General features: G+C 38.3%; 1 protein-coding gene across 5 annotated transcripts in view; it reads right to left on the reverse strand.

The window, feature by feature from the left end:
- Positions 1-24,944, reverse strand: part of LOC105483784 (cilia and flagella associated protein 54) — a 383,346-nt gene that overhangs the window by 147,816 nt on the left and 210,586 nt on the right. For all 5 annotated transcript variants that reach the window (XR_011608938.1, XM_071071285.1, XM_071071284.1 and 2 more), the window contains exons 50-54: positions 20,672-20,751; positions 18,643-18,803; positions 3,656-3,761; positions 1,118-1,265; positions 152-309 (exon numbers count right to left, since the gene is read on the reverse strand). Coding sequence is in view for 4 of the 5 variants with exons in the window: in XM_071071285.1 (XP_070927386.1) it covers positions 152-309; positions 1,118-1,265; positions 3,656-3,761; positions 18,643-18,803; positions 20,672-20,751 (653 nt within the window). In the remaining variant the exon portion in view is untranslated. The remainder of the gene's footprint in view (positions 1-151; positions 310-1,117; positions 1,266-3,655; positions 3,762-18,642; positions 18,804-20,671; positions 20,752-24,944) is intronic.

Genomic DNA, 24,944 nt, shown 5'->3' on the forward strand with positions numbered 1-24,944 from the left:
ATTTTGATAGTACTGTTTCCAATTCACTGAAACAAGAGCTGGTCATGTTAATTGTTATGCATTCAGTACCTAATGGAATTTGAAATGCTCTCCTTTTGTTCTAACTGGAATCCCTCCCTGACTATAAATATGAACAAAGTTTCCTTTCTACCTGAAGGTTTGTTATGATGTCTGCCTTTAAATGCTTTTCTTGTAGGCCAAGAATTACAGCTTGCGTCAAGAATTCAGCCTGCAGTTCTGTGTCACCTGCACTTTTTGCCTCCATACACACTTCATTGATGAGGCTCAGGCAATCTGTCATATCATCCTCTAAAATAAACAAATGTGGTTATTTAAAATGCATTGAGAAAGTAAGAAGTTATACATGTGTAATAGCCCCAATTTTCGTCACTGAAATATTGTATAATATCAAAGAACAGGGCAGTATATTAAGATGGAAAACAGACTCTGCATGAAACATGGAAAATAAATGTGTTGTACTTTGTGGGAAAGTACTTTAGGATTTTCCAGTGCTCCAAAAATGATGATATCGCATGAGATAATTTAATTTGGAAGATGGATAGAAATGAGTAAATAGATAGGTATACAAATAAATAATGATTAATCACTCCAAGAACTAACATTTACATGTGCCAAGCTGTGATCTAAGACAGTATGAATTTAACCCACTTAATTCTGACAATAATCCTAGAAAGTAGGTACAATTATCTCCATTTTACAGGGTAGGAAACTGAGTAAGGGGGAGTTAAGAGACTTGGCTAAGAAAGGCTTGGCAAGGAAGTGGTGGATCCAATATTTGAACCCAAGTGGGTTGGCTCCAGTAATCTGTGCTCTTCACTCCTACACTAATTGCCTTCCCAGACGACAAGAAGACCTGGGCATTCGTATTTTGAAATTGCTTTACCTGTTTTGCATACATTAGTAAAATATATGCCACTTTCAATGATACAAAGAGCTGTTAAGAATATTCTTATATATTAATAACCTGAATTTTTAATTCTATAAGCAGATTAAGCTAGAAAGTTATAAAACGTTAACATAATACATCCCAATAAACCCCTTTTCACCTATGTAAAATTAATTTTTCTGAAAACATGGATTAAGCAAACGTTTGTACCTTTCATAATTCCAATGCCATGAATCTGTGCAACAAACGCAGTCACCAATGCTAAGCAGCACCTCAACCACAGATGAATGTTGAAATATTCTCGGGCATTTAGGGAAATAGGATCTAAAAACTCATTGTCATCTTTATTTTCAGTGGCCTAAACAATATTAAAATGATGGTTATCTTTCCATTTAATAATGTCAAGGTTCTAAACTAAGACTAAATGTAAGTTTAAAAGGCATCTGGTATCATTCCACAGTATTAAATTTTTAATTTAGAAATGATTCTTGCACATTCTATAAAATATAAAAAATATTCAAAACAAAATCACCCACAATCCAACAATCCTCTATTAACATTTTAGCATATTGCTTTTCAACTTTCCTTTTCTCTCTGTACCCATTGTTGAAAAATAGTTTTGCAGTGTGAATTTCTCACTGCAAATTATATTATCAGCAGTTTCTATGTCATGAAAAGTTTTTGTAAATGTCATTTTAAGAGCTAAAAAATAAATAATATTCACTAATATTCATTTAGTTATTATGTGTCAGGTACTGTGCTACATGCTTTGTATATATTATCTCATTTAACCCTCCTAACAGCCAAAGAGGTATTATAATCATTTCCATTTTACAGTTGGGAGAACTGAGACCTAGGAAGGTTAACTATCTTGCCTAAACACTGTCATATTTTGACGGAGGTGGGATTCCAACCTGTGTCTTCCTGACTTTAGAGTCCACAGTCTTAATCCACTGTGTTATGTTACTGTATGCTGCTCATATTCCAAACAGGTATTGTAATTAATTTGCCACCCTCAATATTACACTTTACAAAGAGGTGACAAATGTCCAGAGCTACTGAGAGCTAGGAGAGATGTGCAAAGAAAGCTATTTCTGGGGGAGTAGAGTCCATCGTAGACACTGGGAACTTTAAAATCATTTACAACAACCGCCATTTGTTCTAAGTATTTCCTGCTATGCATTTCTGACAGCTCCTCGTGTACAACCAATCAGCAACACATGCTAGCCAGGAGTAGCTAATGGGGCCTAAAGGGACTCCAATGCAGGTGGGTAGTACAGGAAGAGTAGGGCAAGCTGTTCCCTGGAAACAAGGGTAAGCAGCCAACAGGCCTGGCACCGTGGCTCACACCTGTAATCTCAGCACTTTGGGAGGCCAAGGCAGGTGGATAACCTGAGGTCAGGAGTTCGAGACCAGCCTGACCAATATGGTGAAACTCTCTAAAAACACAAAAATTAGACAGGCATAGTGGCAGGCGCCTGTAGTCCCAGCTACTCTGGAGGCTGAGACAGGAGAATTGCTTGAACCCAGGAGGCAGAGGTTGCAGTAAGCCGACATTATGCCACTGTATTCCAGCCTGAGCGACAAAGCGAGACTCCTTCTCAAAAAAAAAAACAAACAAAAAAAAAACCAAAAATGTAAGCAGTCGACAGAGGCCCACAGGGAGCATAGTGATTCGAATGGGCACAAGAAGTACTCAAAGAGTCTAGTATGTAGATTAGCAATACAGAAAAAAATGCCCATCAGTATAACTTAATCACTCAATGCTCAGATTTCCTGTCACTAATGAAAAGACAGGTCACATTAATTTCAATCAGGGTTTCTCAACCTCAGCACTACTGACCTATTTTGGGCCAGGTAACTGCTGTGGAGGGCTGTACTGCAGATTATAGGAAGTTTAGCAACTTCCCTGGCCTCTACCTAGTAGATGCCAGTAGCACCCCTCTCCATCCAGTTGTGACAACCTAAAATATCTCCAGACATTCCAGACATTGCCAAATTTCCCCCAGGAGGCAAAATCACCCCCAATTGACAATCATTATTCTAAGTCAATTTTTAGAGTTAGATTGCTTTTAGCATTTTTATTGCTTTCAATATAGTAAGAAATGAGTCTCTACTGAGGACAATTAGTTTTGCTAATTTGTAATGATGCTAGATATTAGCGATTTTATTAGTAATGCTTGAAATAATGAGCAAGGGTGCTATGTGATGAATCTAAATTTATATTTCAGTCCTAAACAATCCTGTATTATTAAATTACTTGGTCTTATCAAAGCCTAATCAGAGAATACGTGACATCAGTTGTCAGATTTGAGAGCTTAAATGGAAGACTCTAACTATGAGGAATCCAAAGCAGGAAACAGCACAGGTATCTGACTGGCAATGCTAAGGCAATAGATTCAAAAGCGGAATGAGGAGCAAGTCTTGGGAAACAACTTTATTTGCTAGGTAGATCAAAGCTAGATTAATATAATGGTACATCTGGGACTTTGGATGGGACTTTAGTAATTATTATATCCCAATTCCATCAGTTCACAAATGAGATTATAAGTTTTTTTAAATTAAGAGATTTGTCCAAAGTATGCCAATAAATAAATAGCATTAATAGGACCTAAATCTTTTTATGCCAAATTCAATGTTTTTTCTACTTTACTCCTTTGCTTCATCTAAATAATTAGACAATTTCCTAGCATGCTGATAGTTCTTATATGATAAGTATTGTAAGGACAGACATTAAGTCATACTTACAGAAGTTCCTGGAGAGACAGGATTCTCTGTGTCATCCTGTACTACCTTCTTTTTAAAAAGTTTTGAATCCTGGAGAAGTGTAAGTGTAGAAAATACTATTGCAGCACTAAAATAGAGAATATATTTTAAATGTTATCAGTATTATATTTGTGGCATCTGTATGTTATTTCCTAAATCTCTTTCTCCAAAAAACATTCTCACACGCCCCCCCCCCAATAACCCCCAAAACTGTCAGGTGCCATTTCTGCAGGCCCTAATAGCACCCTGGTCTTAACCACACACTAGTACTTGTCATATTTCATTGTCTGAGTATTGCTTCATAGCTAATTTGTCTTATTCCCTATTGAAATCCAGCATCTAGCATAGTGACTGAGACATAATAGAAACTAAAAAATATTTTTAAATGAGTGAATAGAAGAATAAAGGAGTGACGTTTCCAAGATCTAAAACAAAATGTATTGGCAATCTCATTTTAATATTTTGTATTTTATGTACATCAGAACGTGATTCTCCAGCTTTCTGAGGTTATGGAACTGTGTTACCTAATGCTATTACACTTAGAAACTCAAGCTAAATTGTTGCTTAAACTGTGTCTAGCAGCGCCAGAAAGGAAATGTACTCTATCAAAAACATGGAGACCAGGAGTTAAGAATTCTTTACTTCCTGTTGCTCCATGCATAAATTTGTCTGCATTTTAAGCCATTATATCCTCCTCCCCTGTAGAATAGTAAATTTAACATTGGCATCACACTTCTTCAAAATATTTTAATGGTATATATTAACAGCCATCTTCTTTTGAAAATGTGTTCCAAAACAAAATTCAAAATACAGAACATTCTGTATGTGTGAAGATGCTCATCATACACACATTAAAAAAAAAAAAAAAAAACTGGATGAAGGCCTATGGACAATATGACAATATATCCATCCAATTTCCCCATTTAACAGCTCCACTTGAAAAGTTAATCGACAGTCACATTTAACAAGTGTTATGAGTTGAATTTTGTCTCCCCAAAAGGTATGTTGAGGTCCTAAGCCCCCGTACCTCAAAATGTGACCTTACTCGGAAATAAGTTCGTTACAGAAGCAACCAAGTTAAAATGAGAACATTAGGCTGGGTCCTAATCCAATATGACTGGTGTTTCTATAAAAAGGGAGGTTTGGGCCGGGCACGGTGGCTCACACCTGTAATCCCAGCACTTTGGGAGGCCAAGGCGGGCAGATCACGAGGTCAGGAGATCGAGGCCATCCTGGCTAACATGGTGAAACCCCGTCTCTACTAAAAATACAAAAAAATTAGCCAGGAGTGGTGGCGGCGCCTGTAGTCCCAGCTACTCGGGCGGCTGAGGCAGGAGAATCGCTTGAATACAGGAGGCGGAGGTTCCAGTGAGCCGAGATCGCGCCATTGCACTCCAGCCCGATGACAGAGTGAGACCTGGTCTCAAAAAATAAAAAGGGGGGGTGGAAATTTGGACATAGACAGACATGCACGGAGGGAAGCTGATGTGAAGACATACAGGGAGAAGACGGCCATGCAACAGGACTGATGCACCTACAAGCCGAGGAACGCCAAGGACTGCCGGCAAATGCCAGAAGCCGGAAGAGGCAAGCAAGGATTCTCCCCTAGAGCCACCAGAACAAGTGTGGCCCCATTGACACCTTGATTTCAGAAGTCTTGCCTCGAGGACTGTCAGACAATGAAATTCCTAGCTTTCAGCCACCCAGTTTTTGGTACTTTGCTACAACAGTCCTAGGAGACCAGTAACAGCAAGTTAAAAGCAGACCCCCCTCACTTCCGTCTCCTCCACCCAAACCCACTCCTCATCCGTGTCCTCCATCCCACAGGCAGAACCCAGTAGTTGACACGGCTTCCTCTCTGTGACTCGCACTTTACATTCAATCCATCAACAGGCTTCGCCTTCCAAATAGGGCTCCCTCATCTCCTCCACTGCTAACGCCTTCATCCAAGCCGCCATGATCTCCAGGCTGGATGACCATAGTAGCTTCCTAACCAGTTTCCTGCTACCACTCTTGCCCTTGCAGTCCTGGTCTCCATACAGCACCCACAGTGATTTCTTCAAGCTGTAAATCAGATTTACACATTCCAGGGCCCTCCCAATCCCCAGGCTGCAGTCCGTGCTCCCTCCTCCTCTGGATCAGTCACAGATTCTGGTGCAGTGTATGTTCACCTTCATCAGTGCTCATGGATCCTGTAAGAAGGCTCTCAGAATGGGTACATATGCTCAGTGTTTAAATTACATTTCTAAAGCCTATATTTTTGGTCAATATGTTATATTAAAAACTGAAAATATTGTGCTAACATTAGGCACAGAAATGGTCTTTTTTCCCCAAAATCCTTAAAAAAAAAATCATAACTGGTATTTACCAAGTGTTTCCCACCTGACAAGTACTCTATTAAGCACTTTCTGTGAATAAATTCATTCACTCCCCACCACAAGCCTACAAGGAATATAAATACAAGTTGAGTATCCCACATCCAAAAATCAAAAATTATTCAAGATCTAAAGCTTTTTGAGTGCTGACATGACACTCAAAATAAATGCTAGTCAAGGCATTTCAGATGTCAAATTTTCAGATTTGGGATGCTCAACTAGAATGATGCAAATATTCCAAAATCCCCCCCAAAAATCTGAAATCTGAAACACTTCTTCCCTCAGGCATTTTGGATAAGGGATACTCAACATGTACTATTATCATCCCTATTTTCCAGATTAGAAAATGAAGACACAGAAATGTTAAATAATTTGATCCAAGTCACATAGTTAAAAAGAGGGGCCAGGTTCAAAACTCAGGCAATCAGCCCCTGAGCCTCCATTCGTTATTCCATGACACCATCTCTGTCTTTTCACAGTTTCTAACAAGTTTGGTTTTGTTGAATTTTTGCTATCCATATAGAGTTAGTGCCATATTTATGGCTGTTATATAGTCACTGTTGACTGTACCTTTCATCAATATCAATGGTCCTCTTGGTGCAGTTCAATGCTTTTTGCCTTGCATCCTACTTAGCATAATACTGATATTGCCATCTTTGTTTCTTTACCTTTTCTTAGTATCTTTGATAACTAAAAAATCCTTTTAGTTTTAAAGATGTCTGGACCATTTTTGACAGTGATTTATAGTTCAATTTTATATTTACTACTTTGAGTAGCATTCTTTTTCTATTCTAAGAAAAGAATCAAACATCCCATCCTTCTGGAACATTATTCTCCTTCTTTTGCCTACCCCCTCTTCTTAGTTCTTAGTGAGGGCTTCCATATTCTTTCATGACCCTGCCTCCTTGGCCATGGTGCTTCGGACCAGGGATGAGCACATGAGCCAAGCTGGGCCAGTCAGCTTCCCTGGTATCTGAACCTGAAGCAAGAGACAGTCTTGTGCTCTCTCTGTGGTAAATTTGGGAGCATTCGAAGTCTTGATCTAGTGGCAGACATGTATCCAGCACTGTAGAGGAGGCCAACCTGATCAAATAAAGTTAACACATAAGGCTGAAAGAAAGAAGATGGAATGAGGTGATTCCAGGAGCACTCAAGCCTTTGCTCTCAGTAAACCCTCAGGCCCATCCTTACATCTGTCTTCACCAGCTTTGTAGTCACATGAATCAGAAAGTTTCCCCTTTTGGCTGATTTGGCAGAAGTTGGGATTCTGTCACTTGCAACCAAAACATCCTCACAAATCCAGTGTGTTTCAACAATTTTACATTTATGGGCATAATAAACATGCCTTGTTTTCTTCTATTATTTTATGCTTTCTGAGTGTATTCTTTCTTTTTCCTTTCTTTTGTGTCTTCTGCCATAAACTATTTCCCTTTTATTTTCCACACTGATTTGAAATATATATATTCTGGTTTAGATTCTAATAGCAGTTATGTTTAATATTTTCCAAAACACACTTCTCCATTAATCCATCTTAAAAACATAATTCCTCTACTCTGCTTCTCTATTTCTCAATGCATAAAATGAACCAACATATTTTGATTCCCTACATATAGGATGAAGAATTTCATAATTTTTAATTACCCTATCTCTCCCACATCCACTTGGTTATTATAATCTGATATATTATCCCCAGGTCATTGTTAGTTATCTTTATACTTTATCACCTTTTTCAGGAATTAGTTTTGACATCTGTTTTCAGTTATGCAAACTTATCATTATTTACACTGAGCCCAAACTAGCTCCAGTACCCACCACTAGTCATTTTTACAGAATCACTGCCTCATTCCTCAGTCTTAACTATGAGACAGATCTCTTCTGTTGGCTGGAGTAGTTCCTTAAGCCCCTGCACAGTATTAGGGTACCTGCCCAGGTTTTTGGATGGTGAGTCCCTTCTGAGTTATGCGCTTAGAAGGTAGAGGGACCACTCTTCTTTCCTGGCCCACGATGCTGCTCCTTTCAGGGAATAAAGTGGATGTAGATGATCCCTTGTGGTTCTGACTCCATCTTCATCTATGGGTACCATTTGAAAAAAAGTTTTCCCATTTCTTACAAAAGTTGAATTACTATGCTTAGTTTTCAATTCTATTAAAGCTTTTGTATTTTTCTGTCTCCGTGGGGCAATATGTCTTTCAATGGGAAGTTGGTAGAGAACCTATCAGGGAATACTACCCCAATGCTATTTTTCAGGTAGAAATCTGGACCTCATTCATTGCTTTAACTTCACTTTGTGAGTGGATAGATATTTTTCCAGGTGTATACATACTAGTTATAATTTCTTCTTTTTGATGAAAAGTTTATGGTATTTGACCATTTATCAACAGTGTCTTTTTATCAATTTTATCAGCAATTTTATGTAAAAATGAAAGGAACTATTTGTCATATTTACTGGAAGTAAAGTCTTGTTTTTCCATGTATTGTTGGTGTAATTGTTTTTGTTGTTATTGTACTTATAAAAATTAAAATATTTCACAGATTAAATCAGTTGACATTTTTCTTTGTAGTCAGTTGTAATTTTAGAAATACATCTTTCTAGAGATTCTCTTATTTAATTGTACTTTTTTCTACTTAAAAAAAACTTTTTAGTTCATGTGAAATAACCTAATTTTTAAGAATTCATACACTGGAGAGAGAGAGGTCAAATCCCACTTTTGCCATATATTAACTGTGTGATCTTGGGAACCCCAATTATCAATCTCATCATCTATAAAGCGGTAATGATGATAATAACAGTGCAAACTTCATGACATGGGATTATTATAAGGATTAAATAAGATCCTTTCATAAAATAAAGATCTTATTTAATCCTATAATAATCCAAAAGTACATATTGAGCATCTGCTATGGGCCAGGAAGAAATCTAGGGGCTATGAATACAGTAGTAAAGAAGACAAACAAGAATCTCTGCCTTCATGGAGCTGACATTCTAGTAAGCATGGAGTGTGCTTAGCAAATAGGAGTGCTTAGCAAACAGAGGCACATAATGCATGCTAGCCATTATCATTATTAGTGTATTGAATTGCCCAGGAGAGGTGGGGAGAGACTAAATTGATTTTTTTTTTTCTAATTTGTTAACATCCCAATCTCTTAGCAGTTACTGAATTTTAAACTCTTAAGATTTTGCTGAGCCATTAAAATGGTTTAGATATTTGTAGAACATTTTCTAAGATACCATAATTAACTTATTTTTTATTTAAAATAAAACTAACCAAGAAAATAACAACAACAACACACATAGCATGGAGACAGTGTGTGCACAGGAAACGTGCCCTCCCCACACTCTTCCTCCCTCAAGGTTACACACATTTCAGAGGCACCTCATTTACTCAGTAGTTTCCAAGGCTAACTCAGCATGGCTGATAGAAAACCCTGGAAAAAGAAAATGGTACCCATTCCATTCTTCTCATTTTGAAACCCAAATTCTGATTTTAAGAGAAACAAGCTGTGAGGTTTGGCATCTTGCTAACCCAAAAACTTAATGAATAAAACATAAGACAAACAGTATGTCCAAATCCACTTGGTACTGCTCAGTTGCAGAATGGAAAATTTCTTGTTTCTCCACTACACTAGACAGATAGAAAGTATGCAAGGATTACCTACTGCCAACAGTCTAAAATCCCAAAAGAAAATTTCATTCTGATACAAAATTAAAAGGCCCAAATATATTTCCATTTAAACAATAGATTAAATATAAAGGAGAATAGGAAGGAACACTTATTAAAACAAACCCCACAGGATTTTGAAAGAAAGAGGCAGCCCTAGAAGAAGTAGAAATACAATTTGAATAACTTTGATCCCATTTATTTCTTATTAACATTCATGACAAAAATGGTCAGTTTGTTCTCATAAAATCTATGCGGCTCACTCTACCTGTCACCCTAGGGAATGTGCCTTTCAATTTCTTTGACACATAATTTTATTAGAAGTATCATGAAATGTCAAGCTAACCATCATTTGGAAAAGGGACTGTCCAACACTCTCAGCAGTGCCCAAACAGAAGCTCACAGGGGGTAAAGTTCACATGAGAAAAACTCATTCATCTTGACAGTAGGCTTCCCCTAAATGACAACTCTGCTCCAAAAAGGCAATAACATCAAAGTTTTCTGCAGGTTTGTCCCAAGGGCCAGGTTCATGTATTTAAAATAGGAGCTATTCTGATATACTTGCACGCTATTTGCATATGTCTATCTGGTTTTCAAATTAAAGTTCTATTATGACAGTCCTTTCTATGGCCATTTTGTAATTTTAGTTTCTCATTTCATTCTTCCTCCCTAAAAAGAATAAAAACCACTCATATCCTTCATACCAAAAGGGTATAGGATACACAGAGAGCTGCAGAAAGAATGAAGGTAAATGATAAATATTTTCTAGGGCTGCTGTTGCTCTCCGACACATAGTTTAGAAAAAAAAAAAAAGTTCTATAGAGAATTATATAGTAAAAATTTATTCTCCCTTCAAACTCCAATGGGGAAAATGGTATATTACGCTAAGCCTATTCTACCATCAACTATCATATGTCCTTAAAGATAGCTATACATGTGACAATATTCTAAGCCAGTGGTTCTCAAGTTTTTTATTCTCAGCACCTCTTTATACCTCTAAAAATTATTGAGAACCCAAGAGCTCCATCAACATTTGCCAACATTAGAAATTCAGCTAAAATTGTCTTAGTTTCCTTAACATTAAATCCTCTTCAAATAAAAATAGTAAACCTATTACATGTTAACATAAATAAAATATTTTATGCAAACAATTATATTTTCAAAAAAGTTCATGAGAAGAATGCCATGGATCTCTCTAATGTCTGGTTTAATAAAAAACAAACTACCAAGTGGCCAGACATGGTGACTCATGCTTGTAATCCCAGCACTTTGGGAGGCCAAGGCAGGTGGATCACTTGAGGTCAGAAGTTTGAGATCGGCCTGGCCAACATGGTGAAACTCCACCTCTACTAAAAATACAAAAATTAGCGATGCGTTATAGTGTGCACCTGTAGTCCCAGCTACTCAGGAAGCTGAGACAGGAGAATCGCTTGAACCCAGGAGGCAGAGGTTGCGATGAGCTGAGATCCTGCTACTGCACTCCAGCCTGGGTGACACAGCAAGACTCTGTCTGAACACACACACACACACACACACACACACTCACCCTTACTTAACACAAGACTGTTCATATCTTTTTCTACACTCAGTCTTTTGTAAAATATTGTTTTGGCTGAAGTGTATGAAGATTAGGAGTCACGCAGTCATTGGAAATGGGAGAAGTACGTTAACAGCTGCTTCAAATAACTGTTTTAATATTCTTCTTTGATACTACACCAATGTAGTATCAAAGTGACAATTATCATGTGATAAGTGATAGTTTTTTTTAAAGTTTGTTGCAATGTAGAATCTAATACCACATATTGATGAACTTTTCCTACTTTGTTCCATTAAAATCTACTGCTCTATCTTGTTCACTGGGATTTTGTAACATGCAACAGTCATTTAGGAAATATTGTCTCCCTGAGTTATATAGATTCCCCAAATGTTGAAGCATTTTATTATGCAATATTTTAAAAAGTCATGTTTTTAGTATTTCTACCAGTCTGACAGAAAAAAATCTAAACATTAGAAAATTGTCAAGCTTGTGGTGGCTCATACAAGTCTCCCATACTTCTAGTTTTCCTGTGAAAGTTTAAATTCTATCATTGACAACAAATACTATCAGTTCTTTCCCTAGAAGTGGCATACTCACTTTGCTCATTTTCAATAAAATGTTTGCCAAATACTCAAGTCTGAATAACCACAGTTTGTCCGTTGTTTTTCCAGTGAAAATGGTATTCCATGTAGAAAGCAGCCTGTTCAACTCTCAATTCAATCACACACATTCTTCTTCAAGTCAACCATCAGCTTTCATAAGTAGCAGACATACCTAGGCATATTTTCCCTATAATATTCCCATAAGATGTTAAAAATACATATCCAAGGAGAGAGACTTACAAGCGCAAGATTTTACTGCCTCACCAGGGGCATTCTTAAGTGAAACTGGCATTTTTTTAAATTACAAGTGTGCAGGAGTGAAGACAGCAATGACTACTAGTACAGTTTGGGGCTGCTGCTTTGATTCATGGTGAGGCGCCAGAAGTCTTATCATTGTTGCTTCTGCAGCATCAACGTGAAAGACACAGTGAAGAAGGAAAATGCTGTCTTAGTTTTATTCATATGGTTCTGACCTCATGTACACCCCCACGCCCAGGGGGTCTGGGAGACACCCCCAGAGATCTGCAGAGCACACTTTGAGAATCACTGTTCCAAACATTCCTTACATATTTTCATCACTGCTTAAAAACTACAAAAACTTATAAATCTCCCAACACTTCTGCTGTCATCTAGATTTAGATGTGGTTAGTCATGGAACAGTCTTTAGTCAAAGCTTGTGGGCTTATACTGATGAGATGATTATATGTTTCCAATCAAAGCAAATGAGGATTTCTGCTGAATTGATTTCCCCTTTGGGAAACACATAAGTGGGATTCTCCTGTTTAAAGAGAATGACAGTCTCAAAGTCTTAAATGTAACTCCTCTTCCAAATTTCAGTTTGAATGGGGTTTAATGTATGGAATTTCATTATAAATGAAAAAAATAAGGAGAGAAATATTTTTCATCTAACTTGATCATTTCTTTTCTCATTCAGTGACTATATTTTTTCATTTATAGATTTCTATTTGGCTGTTTTCCAAATTCATTTTATGTTGTCTCATTGTTGCTTTGTAGATTCTCTTCTATCCTTCCTATCTTTGAACAGTTTATTTCTTGGGCTGTGAAGTCTGCCATTTATTGTGTCTGCTAACTCTCTGTTATGACTGTTTCTTCATCTGATTTGTAATATTTGACTCGGTGCTATCTTTGGTGGGAGTTATTTTCCATGGAAGTCTTGCATTTCCTGGGTTAACCTCTATGAGACTGTTCAGGGTTTGCCTCTGCTCCAGCTCTATGATGTCAGGACCATTTTAAACTAACTTTTCAGGGTTTCTGCATTTCATGGATGATGCCAATTTGGACCCCACAATTTCTAATGGCATCAGCCTGGGGAACTGATTTATCTTGGGTGACTTTTTGCATCTGTGTTCCTGGCAGGCAGCTAGTCTCCTGGCTAGCCCCCAGAGACTATTCTGTATTCCCAAAGTAGAGGATAACTTTTTCCTGTATTAGAGAAAAAGAGAAGACTGGACTGGCCTCCCAGTCTACTGTGTGCCAATCATATCAGAACATCACATTTGCTTTCTGTACTGGGTCTTTTTCATTATCATCTCTCTCATCTCAAGAGAATTTGTCTTCACCCTACTTCTACCAATTGCAGTTACCATCTTTCTCTACTCTCCTTCATAGTAAAACTCTTCTAAAGAATCATCTTTATCTGTGGGCTCCAATTTATCTCTTCCCACTCTCTCATAAATCACTCTAAACATAATCTTTCCCAAGCATCTTCTAAAGTTACTCCTGTGAAGGTCACCATTGGCCTCCATGCTAAATCCAGGGGTCCAAATCTCTATCCTTACCTTACTCAATCTATCAGAAGCTTGTGGCACAGTTGGTCACTCCATTCTCCTCGATCACTTTCTTCACTTGGCTTTCAGGATTCCATGATCTCTTGGTTTTCTTCTATCTTACTGGTCACTTCTTCTCAGTCCCCTTTCCTGGTTCCTCATTTTCTCCCCAGTCTCATAAAGTTGGAATACAAAACTCAGGGCTTGGTCCTTGGTCCTTTTCTCTCTTCCATCCATTTATACTCCCTAATGGAACTCATCCAGTATTAAAATGCTGTCTTTATTTTTTTTTTAGTTGTTAAACTGTACTTTCAAATTTGTATCATTCTTATCACTGTATTTTTTATTGATGCTTAATAGACATATACATTTCCAGGGTACATAAAATATTTTGATACATTACATAATGTGTAATAATTAAATAGTGGTGATTGGTATATCCATCACCTTACACATTTATCTTCTCTTTGTGCTGGGAACATTTGAATAACACTGCCTATATTCTAAAGACTCTCAGAATACTTGACATCTTCAATTGTACATCTAAGGGACATCTCAAACTACATGCATTCAAATTTTAACCCCTGATGTTTCCGCTAAATAAGCTGCACCCCCACAATCTTCCCATTTCAGTTAACGACCACTTCTTTTTTGACTCCTCTCTTTTTCTCACAACTTATATTCAGTATCTGTAAAATCGAATGGCTCTACCTTCAAAATTTACTCAGAATCCGAGTACTTCTCATTACCTCCAGTGCTATCACACTGGTAAGAACCACCATCATATTTCCGTTATTATAATAGCCTCCTTAATTCATCTCCTTGCTTTCACACCCTTTTCCTCTTATAATCAATTCTCATACTAGCAGCAAGAGCCATCCCTTTACAATGAAAATCAGATCATGTCCCTCCTCTGCTCAAAACTCTACAATGACTCCCCACTTCACTCAAGGTCAGTCTTTACCCTGGCCAAAAGGTCCTGTGTAATGTTCTTGTCCACCAGTTACCTCTCTGCAGATCTTCCTTGCAATTCTGCCCCTCACTCACTCCACCCTAGCCACAAGAGATCTTGAACTGTCCCTCAAACGTGTATCAGGCATGTTTCCATGGCCTGTAACACTTTCTCTATAGATATATTTGCATGGATAATTTTCTCATTTAAGTATTTTGTTCAGATGTCACCTCATCAATGAAGCCTGCCCTGACCACCCAAAACGTGGTTCAGATGTCACGACTGATCCCACATACACACATGTCAAGAGGGTATGAAAGAGGGTACTGCTCACATAATGAGACCTTCCAAGAAGATCAGAGCAGGTTCCCAAACAGGTGGGAAAATGTATGGAGAGAGCAAGGAAAAGAGACTGGCTTGGAGTTTTATGGTGGTTGGTGCGTGGCACTGGGGTAAGAGTTCCTGCACACAGGCCAGGACTTACATGGCTTGAACTTTCCACTAACACCAAAGGAGGGAAGAGATGGGCTTTCTCATCTGCTTGCTCAGGTCGGGGGCAGAAAGAGAAGGGGAGTGGTCGGGCTTGAAAGCTGGCAGCCATCGAACATCAAAATGGAGTCACACTCTTTATTACAACCACACAATTTTAAAATGGTAACTCCTCCCCCTCCAATCTCTACTCCTTATATTCCCCACAGCACTTATCATTTTTGTCCACACTCTGTAATTTACTTGCATTTATAGTTTATTGTCAGCATGTTTATTATCTATTAGAATATAGGGCAAGATTTTGGAAAGCATTGTCATATATTTTATCTAGATTGTATATATGAGTATTGGGCCACTGATACCTGCCTGGAACCTGGAACAGTGCCTAGCATATTGAAGGTGCACAAAACTTATTTTTTAATGAATTAATGAATGATAAGAAATGTATGCATTATTAGATGGATCATTATTGAATGTGTCAGAGGACCTCATGATAGAAGTGTTTATCACAAATGGCATGGAGAAACTCTTGAATGTAGATTTCTATATTATTAAATATGAAGAAAGCACTATAATATTATTTTTACTACTCTACCTGACTGCTTATATATCTGTGAGTATATGGATACAGAAATTGTATTCTATGCGTCTTTATATCTTCACTGCCTAGATCAGAGTCTGGCAGTGACAGAGTTAACAGATACTGGTTGACTAAATAAATAGGTCAATGAACAAACTAAATGAAAGAGCTGACACTAACAATTGCAGCACATTTAAATAATTAGCCACCTACAAGTTTCTTAAATAGTTCAGTGCAATATGATGCAGAAACTGTTACTTTTTCAAAATAGGTTTGTTTTTAATATTTTAATTCAATGTTTTAGAAAAAAACAATTTTAGGCTTTATTTGTAAAAAGGTTTAGTCTTTTTAAAAAGTAAATTAAATATATTTAAAAAATCAAAGCATTGTTAATTTGTTCATTCTTTTTTTATATACTTTTTTGTTTTGTTTTACTTTAAATTCTAGAGTACATGTGCACAACGTGCAGGTTTGTTATATATGTACATATGTGCCACGTTGGTGTGCTGCACCCATTAACTCGTCATTTACATTAGGTATTTCTCCTAATGCTATCCCTCCCCCCTTCCCCCACTCCCTGGCAGGCCCCGGTGTGTGATGTTCCCCACCCTGTGTCCATGTGTTCTCATTGTTCAATTCCCACCTATGAGTGAGAACATGCCACGTTTGGTTTTCTGTCCTTATGATAGTTTGCTCAGAATGATGGTTTCTAGTTTCATTCATGTCCCTATAAAGGACATGAACTCATCCATTTTTATGGCTGCATAGTATTCCATTGTGTATATGTGCCACATTTTCTTAATCCAGTCTATCATTGATGGACATTTGGGTTGGTTCCAAGTCTTTGCTATTGTGAATAGTGCCGCAATAAACATACGTGTGCACGTGTCTTTATAGCATCATGATTTATAATCCTTTGGGTATATGCCCAGTAATGGGATGGCTGGGTCAAATGGTATTTCTAGTTCTAGATCCTTGAGGAATCACCACACTGTCTTCCACAATGGTTGAACTAGTTTACAGTCCCACCAATAGTGTAAAAGCATTCCTATTTCTCCACATCCTCTCCAGCACCTGTTGTTTCCTGACTTTTTAATGATCGCCATTCTAACAGGTGTGAGACGGTATCTCATTGTGGTTTTGATTTGCATTTCTCTGATGGTGAGTGATGATGAGCATTTTTTCACGTGTCTGTTGGCTGCATAAATGTCTTCTTTTGAGAAGTGTCTGTTCATATCCTTCACCCACTTTTTGATAGGGTTGATTTTTTCTTGTAAATTTGTTTAAGTTCTTTGTAGATTCTTTGTCAGATGGGTAGATTGTAAAAATTTTCTCCCATTCTGTAGGTTACCTGTTCACTCTGATGGTAGTTTCTTTTGCTGTGCAGAAGCTCTTTTAGATCCCATTTGTCAGTTTTGGCTTTTGTTGCCATTGCTTTTGGTGTTTTAGTCATGAAGTCCTTGCCCATGCCTATGTCCTGAATGGTATTTCTTCTAGGGTTTTAATGGTTTTAGGTCTAACATTTAAGTCTTTAATCCATCTTGAATTGATTTTTTTGTAAGGTGTAAGGAAGGCATCCAGTGTCAGCTTTCTACATATGGCTAGCCAGTTTTCCCAGCACTATTTATTAAATAGGGAATCCTTTCCCCATTTCTTGTTTTTGTCAGCTTTGCCAAAGATCAGATGGTTGTAGATGTGTGGTATTATTTCTGAGGGCTCTATTTTGTTCCATTGGTCTACATCTCTGTTTTGGTACCAGTACCATGCTGTTTTGGTTACTGCAGCCTTGTAGTACAGTTTGAAGTCAGGTGGAGTGATGCCTCCAGCTTTGTTCTTTCGGCTTAGGATTGACTTGGCAATGCAGGCTCTTTTTTGGTTCCAGTTTTTGCCAATTCTGTGAAGAAAGTCATTGGTAGCTTGATGGGGATGGCACTGAATCTATAAATTACCTTGGGCAGTATGGCTATTTTCACAATATTTATTCTTCCTATCCATGAGCATGGAATGTTCTTCCATTTGTTTGTGTCCTCTTTTATTTTGCTGAGCAGTGGTTTATAGTTCTCCTTGAAGAGATCCTTTACATCCCTTATAAGTTGGATTCCTAGGTATTTTATTCTCTTTGAAGCAATTGTGAACGGGAGTTCACTCATGATTTGGCTCTGTTTGTCCGTTATTGGTGTATAAGAATGCTTGTGATTTTTGCACATTGATTTTGTGTCCTAAGACTTTGCTGAAGTTGCTTATCAGCTTAAGGAGATTTTGGACTGAGATGATGGGGTTTTCTAAATATACAATCATGTCATCTGCAAACAGGGACAATTTGACTTCCTCTTTTCCTAATTAAATACCCTTTACTTCTCTCTCTTGCCTAATTGCCCTGGCCAGAACTTCCAACACTATGTTGAATAGGAGTGGTGAGAGAGGGCATCCCTGTCTTGTGAATTTGTTCATTCTATATATGAAATTAAACAACCCAGCTGTGTGCCTTTATAAATAATCGCTTAATTGAGAACTGTAATTTTTTTTTTTTTTTGAGACAGACTCTCGCTCTGTCACCCAGGCTGGAGTGCAATGGGGCGATCTCAGCTCACTGCAACCTCTGTCTCCTGGGCTCAAGTGATTCTCCTGCCTTAGCCACCCAAGTAGCTGGGATTACAGGCGCCGCCACAGAGCCTGGTTAATTTTCATATTTTTAGTAGACATGGGGTTTTGCCATGTTTGCCAGCCTGGTCTCCAACTCCTGGCCTCAAGTGATCTGCCCGCCTCAGCCTCCCAAAGTGCTGGGATTATAGGCATGAGCCACTGCACCCGGCCAGAACTATAATTTCAAATGTAATCATGTATGAAAACTTCCCTGAATAATAAAAAGTAAGCATACTATGGATACAGGAATTTCTAAAACTTACATAAAATTTAAGTCTATTTAACAAACTAGGGTGAGAAAACTCTCTTCAAAGGTATCCCTCCTGTGTGCATGGAGAGACGTACCTGTATGCTGCCCGGTGCCTCTGCAGAGCAACTGCAGCCAGCTGAAGCCTGGCCTCCACCACAATCTCCAGCTCGCCAGCGGAGCACTGAGACAGGCTCATCTGTTCCACCTCGGACAGAAGGAAGTTTAACCTGTCCTCAGCTTCCATCAGTAACATCGACTAAGGAAAGGATACCACACATCACTGAGTTCAGAAATAATACAAATAATGTCTCTTTCTTCTTTAGCAAATATTTTTCATGTACTGAAAAATAACAATGAACGGAAGACCAAAAAGGAACTCGGTATCTAATCATCAGAGAAGAGAGTTCAGCAAAAAGGAAAAAGGCAACAGAAAATGAAAAGGAAAGTGAAAGCAAGCATCAGCATGAACGGCAGTGACCTTTTCTTTTACGCACAGCTGGTGCTTACTATTCACAGTAGTTATGTTCTATAAAGTTCTCGCAAACACTGATTACTGGACACTGAGCCATTGCTCCTAGGGGAGATAAGGAGAAAAGTACCTGAGAGCCTCTGATCACAACATTTTCATTAACTGCTCAATACATAGCCTTGTTTAATGTGTGTTTATGGCTAAGGATATATAACAGTATATTTAACATATATTGTTAATTCGCTAACCTGCAACTCACAGCCAATAGCACTCACTTCTGAAGGAAGCTTATCTAACACACATAGTTTCTCCAGGTCATCACAGCCCTCTTAACTTAGAAATGCTCCACAGCACTTCAGCACTATGCTGGAGGGTCATTGTAAATATTGACAAAAATGCAAAAAGCATGGTACTAAACAGACCATGAAAAGGACACTTGTTTACAGTACGAGAGTGGCAACAAAAAGTCAGAGCATCTTCTTGTTTGACTCAGCTGGGAATGTGTGATTGGGCAGCTCAAATTTTTCTATGCTCTGTATGTGTTCACGAATAGCCAACTAAGGGCCAAAAGTATTGATTTTCAGACTACAAATAAATTTCAGTAGATCCGTAAATTAGCAAACACAGAATCTGTGAATAATGCAGATCAACTGTATTTCAAGTTACAGTATGGTCACCTAGTTGGTAATGTGAAGATATTGAGATTTTTACAGTAGACAATCAATAGTAAATAGCAACCTGACATGGCAGAAGATAAAGGGACCAACCAATCTTTCAAGTGACAGGCCACTAAAAATGTACTTGTGCAGAGCAGTGAATATTACATAAATATTAGGGCAATTTAGCATAATGTTTAAGAACGTGGATGTGGATTTTGAATCAAAAAGATGCAGTCCTCCTGGATCTATATTTTATTAGTTGTATGATGTTGGTCAAATTGTTAGACGTTTAAGTCTCAGTTTTCTCATGGTTCAGCACAGCACAGTTCAAAACTGATTACTACCTACATCATTAAGTTATTAAAAATTAAATAATCATGCAAAAGCTGTTGTTGCCATTGTCATCACTATTATTGGGAAATGATAAACAGGGCATTGAATACTCATATTCCACCAAATAGTGAATCATGTTTTCTTGGGGTTTTTTTGAAACCGAGTTTCGCTCTTGTTGCCCAGAGTGGAATGCAGTGGTGCGATCTCGGCTCACTGCAACCTCTACCTCCTGGGTTCAAGTGATTCTCCTGCCTCAGCCTCCTGAGTAGCTGGGATTACAGGCATGCACCACCACACCTGGCTAATTTTGTATTTTTAGTAGAGACGGGATTTCTCCATGTTGGTCAGGCTGGTCTTGAACTCACGACCTCAGGTGATCCACCCACTTCGGCCTCCCAAAGTGCTGAGATTACAGGTGTGAGCCACCATGCCCAGCCAAATCATATTTTCTGAAGCACTTTAATCAGGTTGTGAAGTCAAAGCTGGACATCCACTTTTCTCATGAGGAGTAAACTCCATCTCTGACTCCAACCCATTCTTATGCAAGAAAAGGTAATTGCTCTCACAAGAGCAAGAATAACTCTGATAGCAGGCCCATCCAGGGCCTAATAGTGCATTTTTGGTAACTAACTTATTATGGTTTGAAAACAATTTCAAACTTACCTTTAGCATGCTAAGAGTGGTCTCATCTTTAAGTTTTGTAAGATTATAAAATGAACTTCCATCATCCTTTGAATATATCTCTATAAAGACACAAAATTTTGGAAGGACCAAGAATACCTATGGTTAGTTTAAATATTAATTCTAGGTTTATTTTATTTTGAGACAGGGTCTGGCTCTGTCACCCAGGCTGGAGCACAGTGTCACAATCTCAGCTCACTGCAACCTTTGACTCCTGGGCTCAAGCCATCTTCTCATCTCAGCCTCCCGAGTAGCTGGGACTAAAGGCCACCATCATGCCCGGCTAATTTTTGTATTTTTTGTAGAGATGGGGTTTCACCATGTTGGCCAGACTAGTCTTGAACTCCTGAGCTCAAGTAATCCGCCCATCTCAGCCTCCCAAAGTGCTGGGATTATAGGCATGAGCCACTGCACCCACCCTAATTCTATTAATAGTTTTTAAAACTCATCATTCACAGGAAAACTATCCGTAAGTTTAATAATTTTTTAAAAACACAATGATAATATAGAAACACAGGAATATAGAAGCATATTCCTATATCAAATAGTCCCTAATGTTATATATTAGAAGGCTGAAGCTGATTCTTACAACAAATCAGACAATTCTGAAAGAATTCTTTAGGTATTTAGTGATGTTATTCAAGCTATTGGCTACTGATATAGTTTCTCTATATCATTTCAATAAGATGAAATGATAACATTTCAATAAGATCTCTGTGGAAGCATCAGTTCTTCTGATATGTACATGCCACTCAGTCTAAGAGCTGAGCGTGAGACCAGTTGGAACAGCATAATCCACAATACTCGAATATCTCTTTCAAAATCTCCATCCACAATCCAAAGTCTGCTTTTATTCTGAACTGTGGAGAAGTGAGAGAATTCAGATCACTGTCTTTGCCTGCTTCATTCAACTGGGCTTCTAGATTATGGGAGAGAAAGATGAACCACAAATCATTTTACTACAAATGACAGAAAAATATATCCACCTGAAGAAATTAAGTTTGTTAAGTGCGAAGAAGAATTCTAAAATAACATGGAACTTAATACACTTAACTTCCTCTCCTCTTTCAACACCAACCTTCCCTACCTGGCTAGTCTCCTAAATTATGAGGGTCTGAATCTAGGGGTCAGCTGAGGATGAGGGAGGGCTAGGGCTCTTGGAAGGCCCAGCAGGAGGATCTGGGACTGGGCTTTCTCACCTAAGGGAGAAAGTAAGAATGAGAGAGACAATGATGGAGAGAAAACAAATGCCTGAACATGGTACAAAAGAAGCCTGGAACGCATGTTACCATACAAAAGACCCTAGGAAGAGTTTAACCTAGACATTTCGATGAACCTGTGTGTGATAAAATTAACATGGGTCCCACATGAGTGTTCCCCTCTAGAATAAAAAGAGGAGCTAGACAGGCCATCCATAGGCGAAGAGATATAGGAGTCCTGATGTCTTAGGAGAGGCTGGTTACCTGCCTGCCACTCTACATCTCACTGACTTCACCTTCTCCATTGCATAGCTGATGCCAACATGACAGGAACCCCAATGGGATGACCAGCAAAAATAACACCATATCCAGGATCTGAGGTTCAGACTAATCATGTTCACTTAATGCATGCTCCTCTCCTTTTTGAGCACTTGGCAAGCCATACTTCCTGCCCTATTTGCACTTAAATATGGTCTTTTCCAATTAACCAGACTAAATTTCAGAGTTCCATTTAAGGGCTCATGTGCCACCCTATGCCTTTCTAGGCAAGGTCAGAGCAGAGTGTTTCAGATGGTGCGCCTCCAAGATAGTAGCACTTGGGTACCTGAGTGGCTTTGCAAAACACAGCCCCTTGTCAATCTGAGCAAGAACTAAATCCTTGCTGTGGTAAGCCATGATATTTAAAGACTGATTTGCTACAACAGACCAGCTTAGCCTGACTTCTACAGGGGCTCAGTAGGCAAGGAGAGGAAACTCAAATGGGAAATAGAACTGCTAGGAGGCATGACAAATTGAAACCAAAATAATAAGAACACTTAGGGAAGTGCAAGCAGAGTACCAGAAAATGCTTTCTGGAATGAAATGCTTTGTCAAAATGCAGATTCTTTCAATGTTTAGGCAGGTATCAGGCAGATGTGCTTCCAATCAAATCCCTGATCTAAAAGAATTAAGAGAAACATCTCCAATCAAAAAATCAAATTTTCTAAAATAAAAGAAATAGATCTCTTATCTGCTTTTATGGAAACCAGAAGACTAGGATTAACATCTAGAAATACTGAGGAAAGGATAGAAAATCTACATATTTAATTCTAAACAGGTAATTACATATGTAAAAAGGTAGTACTAAATAAAGTTATTGAAATAGAATGGACATGCTAAAGGAAAACTAATAAGAATCTAGAATTAAAATCAACTAAAACCAGGAGTTGGATGTGAAGTGAGGTGATGTCACCTGCTGAAGGGAAAAGCATGGGAGAAAAGGGGAAACTGAAAGTTTTTCCAGGTCTTTGATTTGAGTGGAGTAGCTTGGTAAGTGAACTAGCTGCTATGTTATCTACAAATGATAGTAGAGAAAATGGGCCTAATTGTGAACTCCAGGAAGGGAAAATTAAAAGGGCAAAAAATATGAAAAAATGAGAAAATATGTTCTTGGATGGGAAGACAATAAAAATATATAAATTACATTAAAATTAATATAAGCATCTTAACGAATTCCAATGAAAAAGCCTTTTGTCTTTTGTTATCGTAGTTTTCTTGTTTAGAATCAGATTGAATTACCTTGAAGTATGCAAGCAGAATATTCCTAAGAATATATAAGGAAAATAGGAAAAAGTGAAGGGTGAATAGTGATGACCTTAACAGACAAAAGTACTAATATTTTTCCAGATTGTTCTTTCAGGAATCATGAATCCAGCAATACTTTACCCCTTCTAGAACCCACAATCCATTGACACTACCAGTGTTTCACTGTTCCCTTTCCCTCTCTTTCCCCTGCCATCTCATCCCTCCTTACCCAGCTTTAGTTCCTTAGTTCATCAAACATAATCACTCTTGCAAACACCTTCAATGTCCTTACCCATCTCTCCTTTATGGCACCCACCTGGTCAATCCCCAAGCCCCAGCAAATCCAATTCTCTGTTGACATCAGCACCCCTGAATTTTAATGTGGCTGGGAAAAAAACCATGCTAACTCTTCTCACTTTAAATTCATACAGAAATACAAAAAGGCTCTGCAAGCTGCCCAGCAGTCCTGCTCCATTTCCCTAGTCCATCTGCCCTCCTATGCCCTCAGACAACTACTTTATCCCTTCTCTTCTCTCCTTAAATCTCCAACACTTCCTCCCTGGTTCTCACTCAGTTGATGTCTTTGTTTCCTATTCCAATGAAGAAACCAAAGAAATTACCAAATAACTTGCAAACATATCTACAACACATCTATCCATCCACTAGCATGTGAACCTATACACTCTGCCCTTCAACTTGTCATTATAGGTGAATTTTATGTTGCCATGTAGGGCCAAACCCTTCACTTGAGTGCTAGTTCCATTCCCATCTTGCCTACTTAAGGGTATCAAGTTAGAAATCTCACTCCACACCTTGCATCATCATTATTTTCCCTCTTTCTATTTGATGATTCCCATCAAAACAAAAACAGATCGTTACTTTTTCAGTTTAAAAAAAAACAAAAAACAAAAAAAAACCTTCTTTTGTCCCTTTCAGCAGCCTCCCCATTTATCTCCATTCATTCTGATTCCCCTGCACACATTCTGTTTGATTCCACTCCAATAAGGGTTAGTTCAACAAAGTTCATCTTCTAGATTCTTCAATGACATTCTTTTTGTTAAGTCCAACCTCCATCTTCCTTGGCCTTTTGATTCAATTGATCACTCCTTCCTCCTCAAAACACCTTGTTCACTCATCCTTTCTCGGTCTCCTTTGTGGACTCTCCCTCATTTATTTGACCTCTTGTTGATGAAACCAAGCATTTCTCCTGTCTCTTCTCCATCTAAACTCGTTTCCATGGAGATGACGCGCGGTCTTAGGCCTTTAAATGCCATCTATAGGCTAATGATTGGGAAACATTTCTTCAGTGTGGACTTCTCTCCTGAGCTCCAGAATCACATCTCAAACTATCTACTCTTTAGTTCCATTCAGGTGCTTAAAAGGCATCCCACACTTAACCTGCCCCAGAGTGAACTTCTGATCTTCCCTTTCAAATCTTTTTGACTCCACCTTCAAGGTATATCCAGAATCTGGCTACTTCTCACCACTTCCAC

Source organism: Macaca nemestrina, chromosome 10, assembly GCF_043159975.1.
Source record: "Macaca nemestrina isolate mMacNem1 chromosome 10, mMacNem.hap1, whole genome shotgun sequence".
In the NCBI taxonomy this organism is placed as follows: domain Eukaryota; kingdom Metazoa; phylum Chordata; class Mammalia; order Primates; family Cercopithecidae; genus Macaca; species Macaca nemestrina.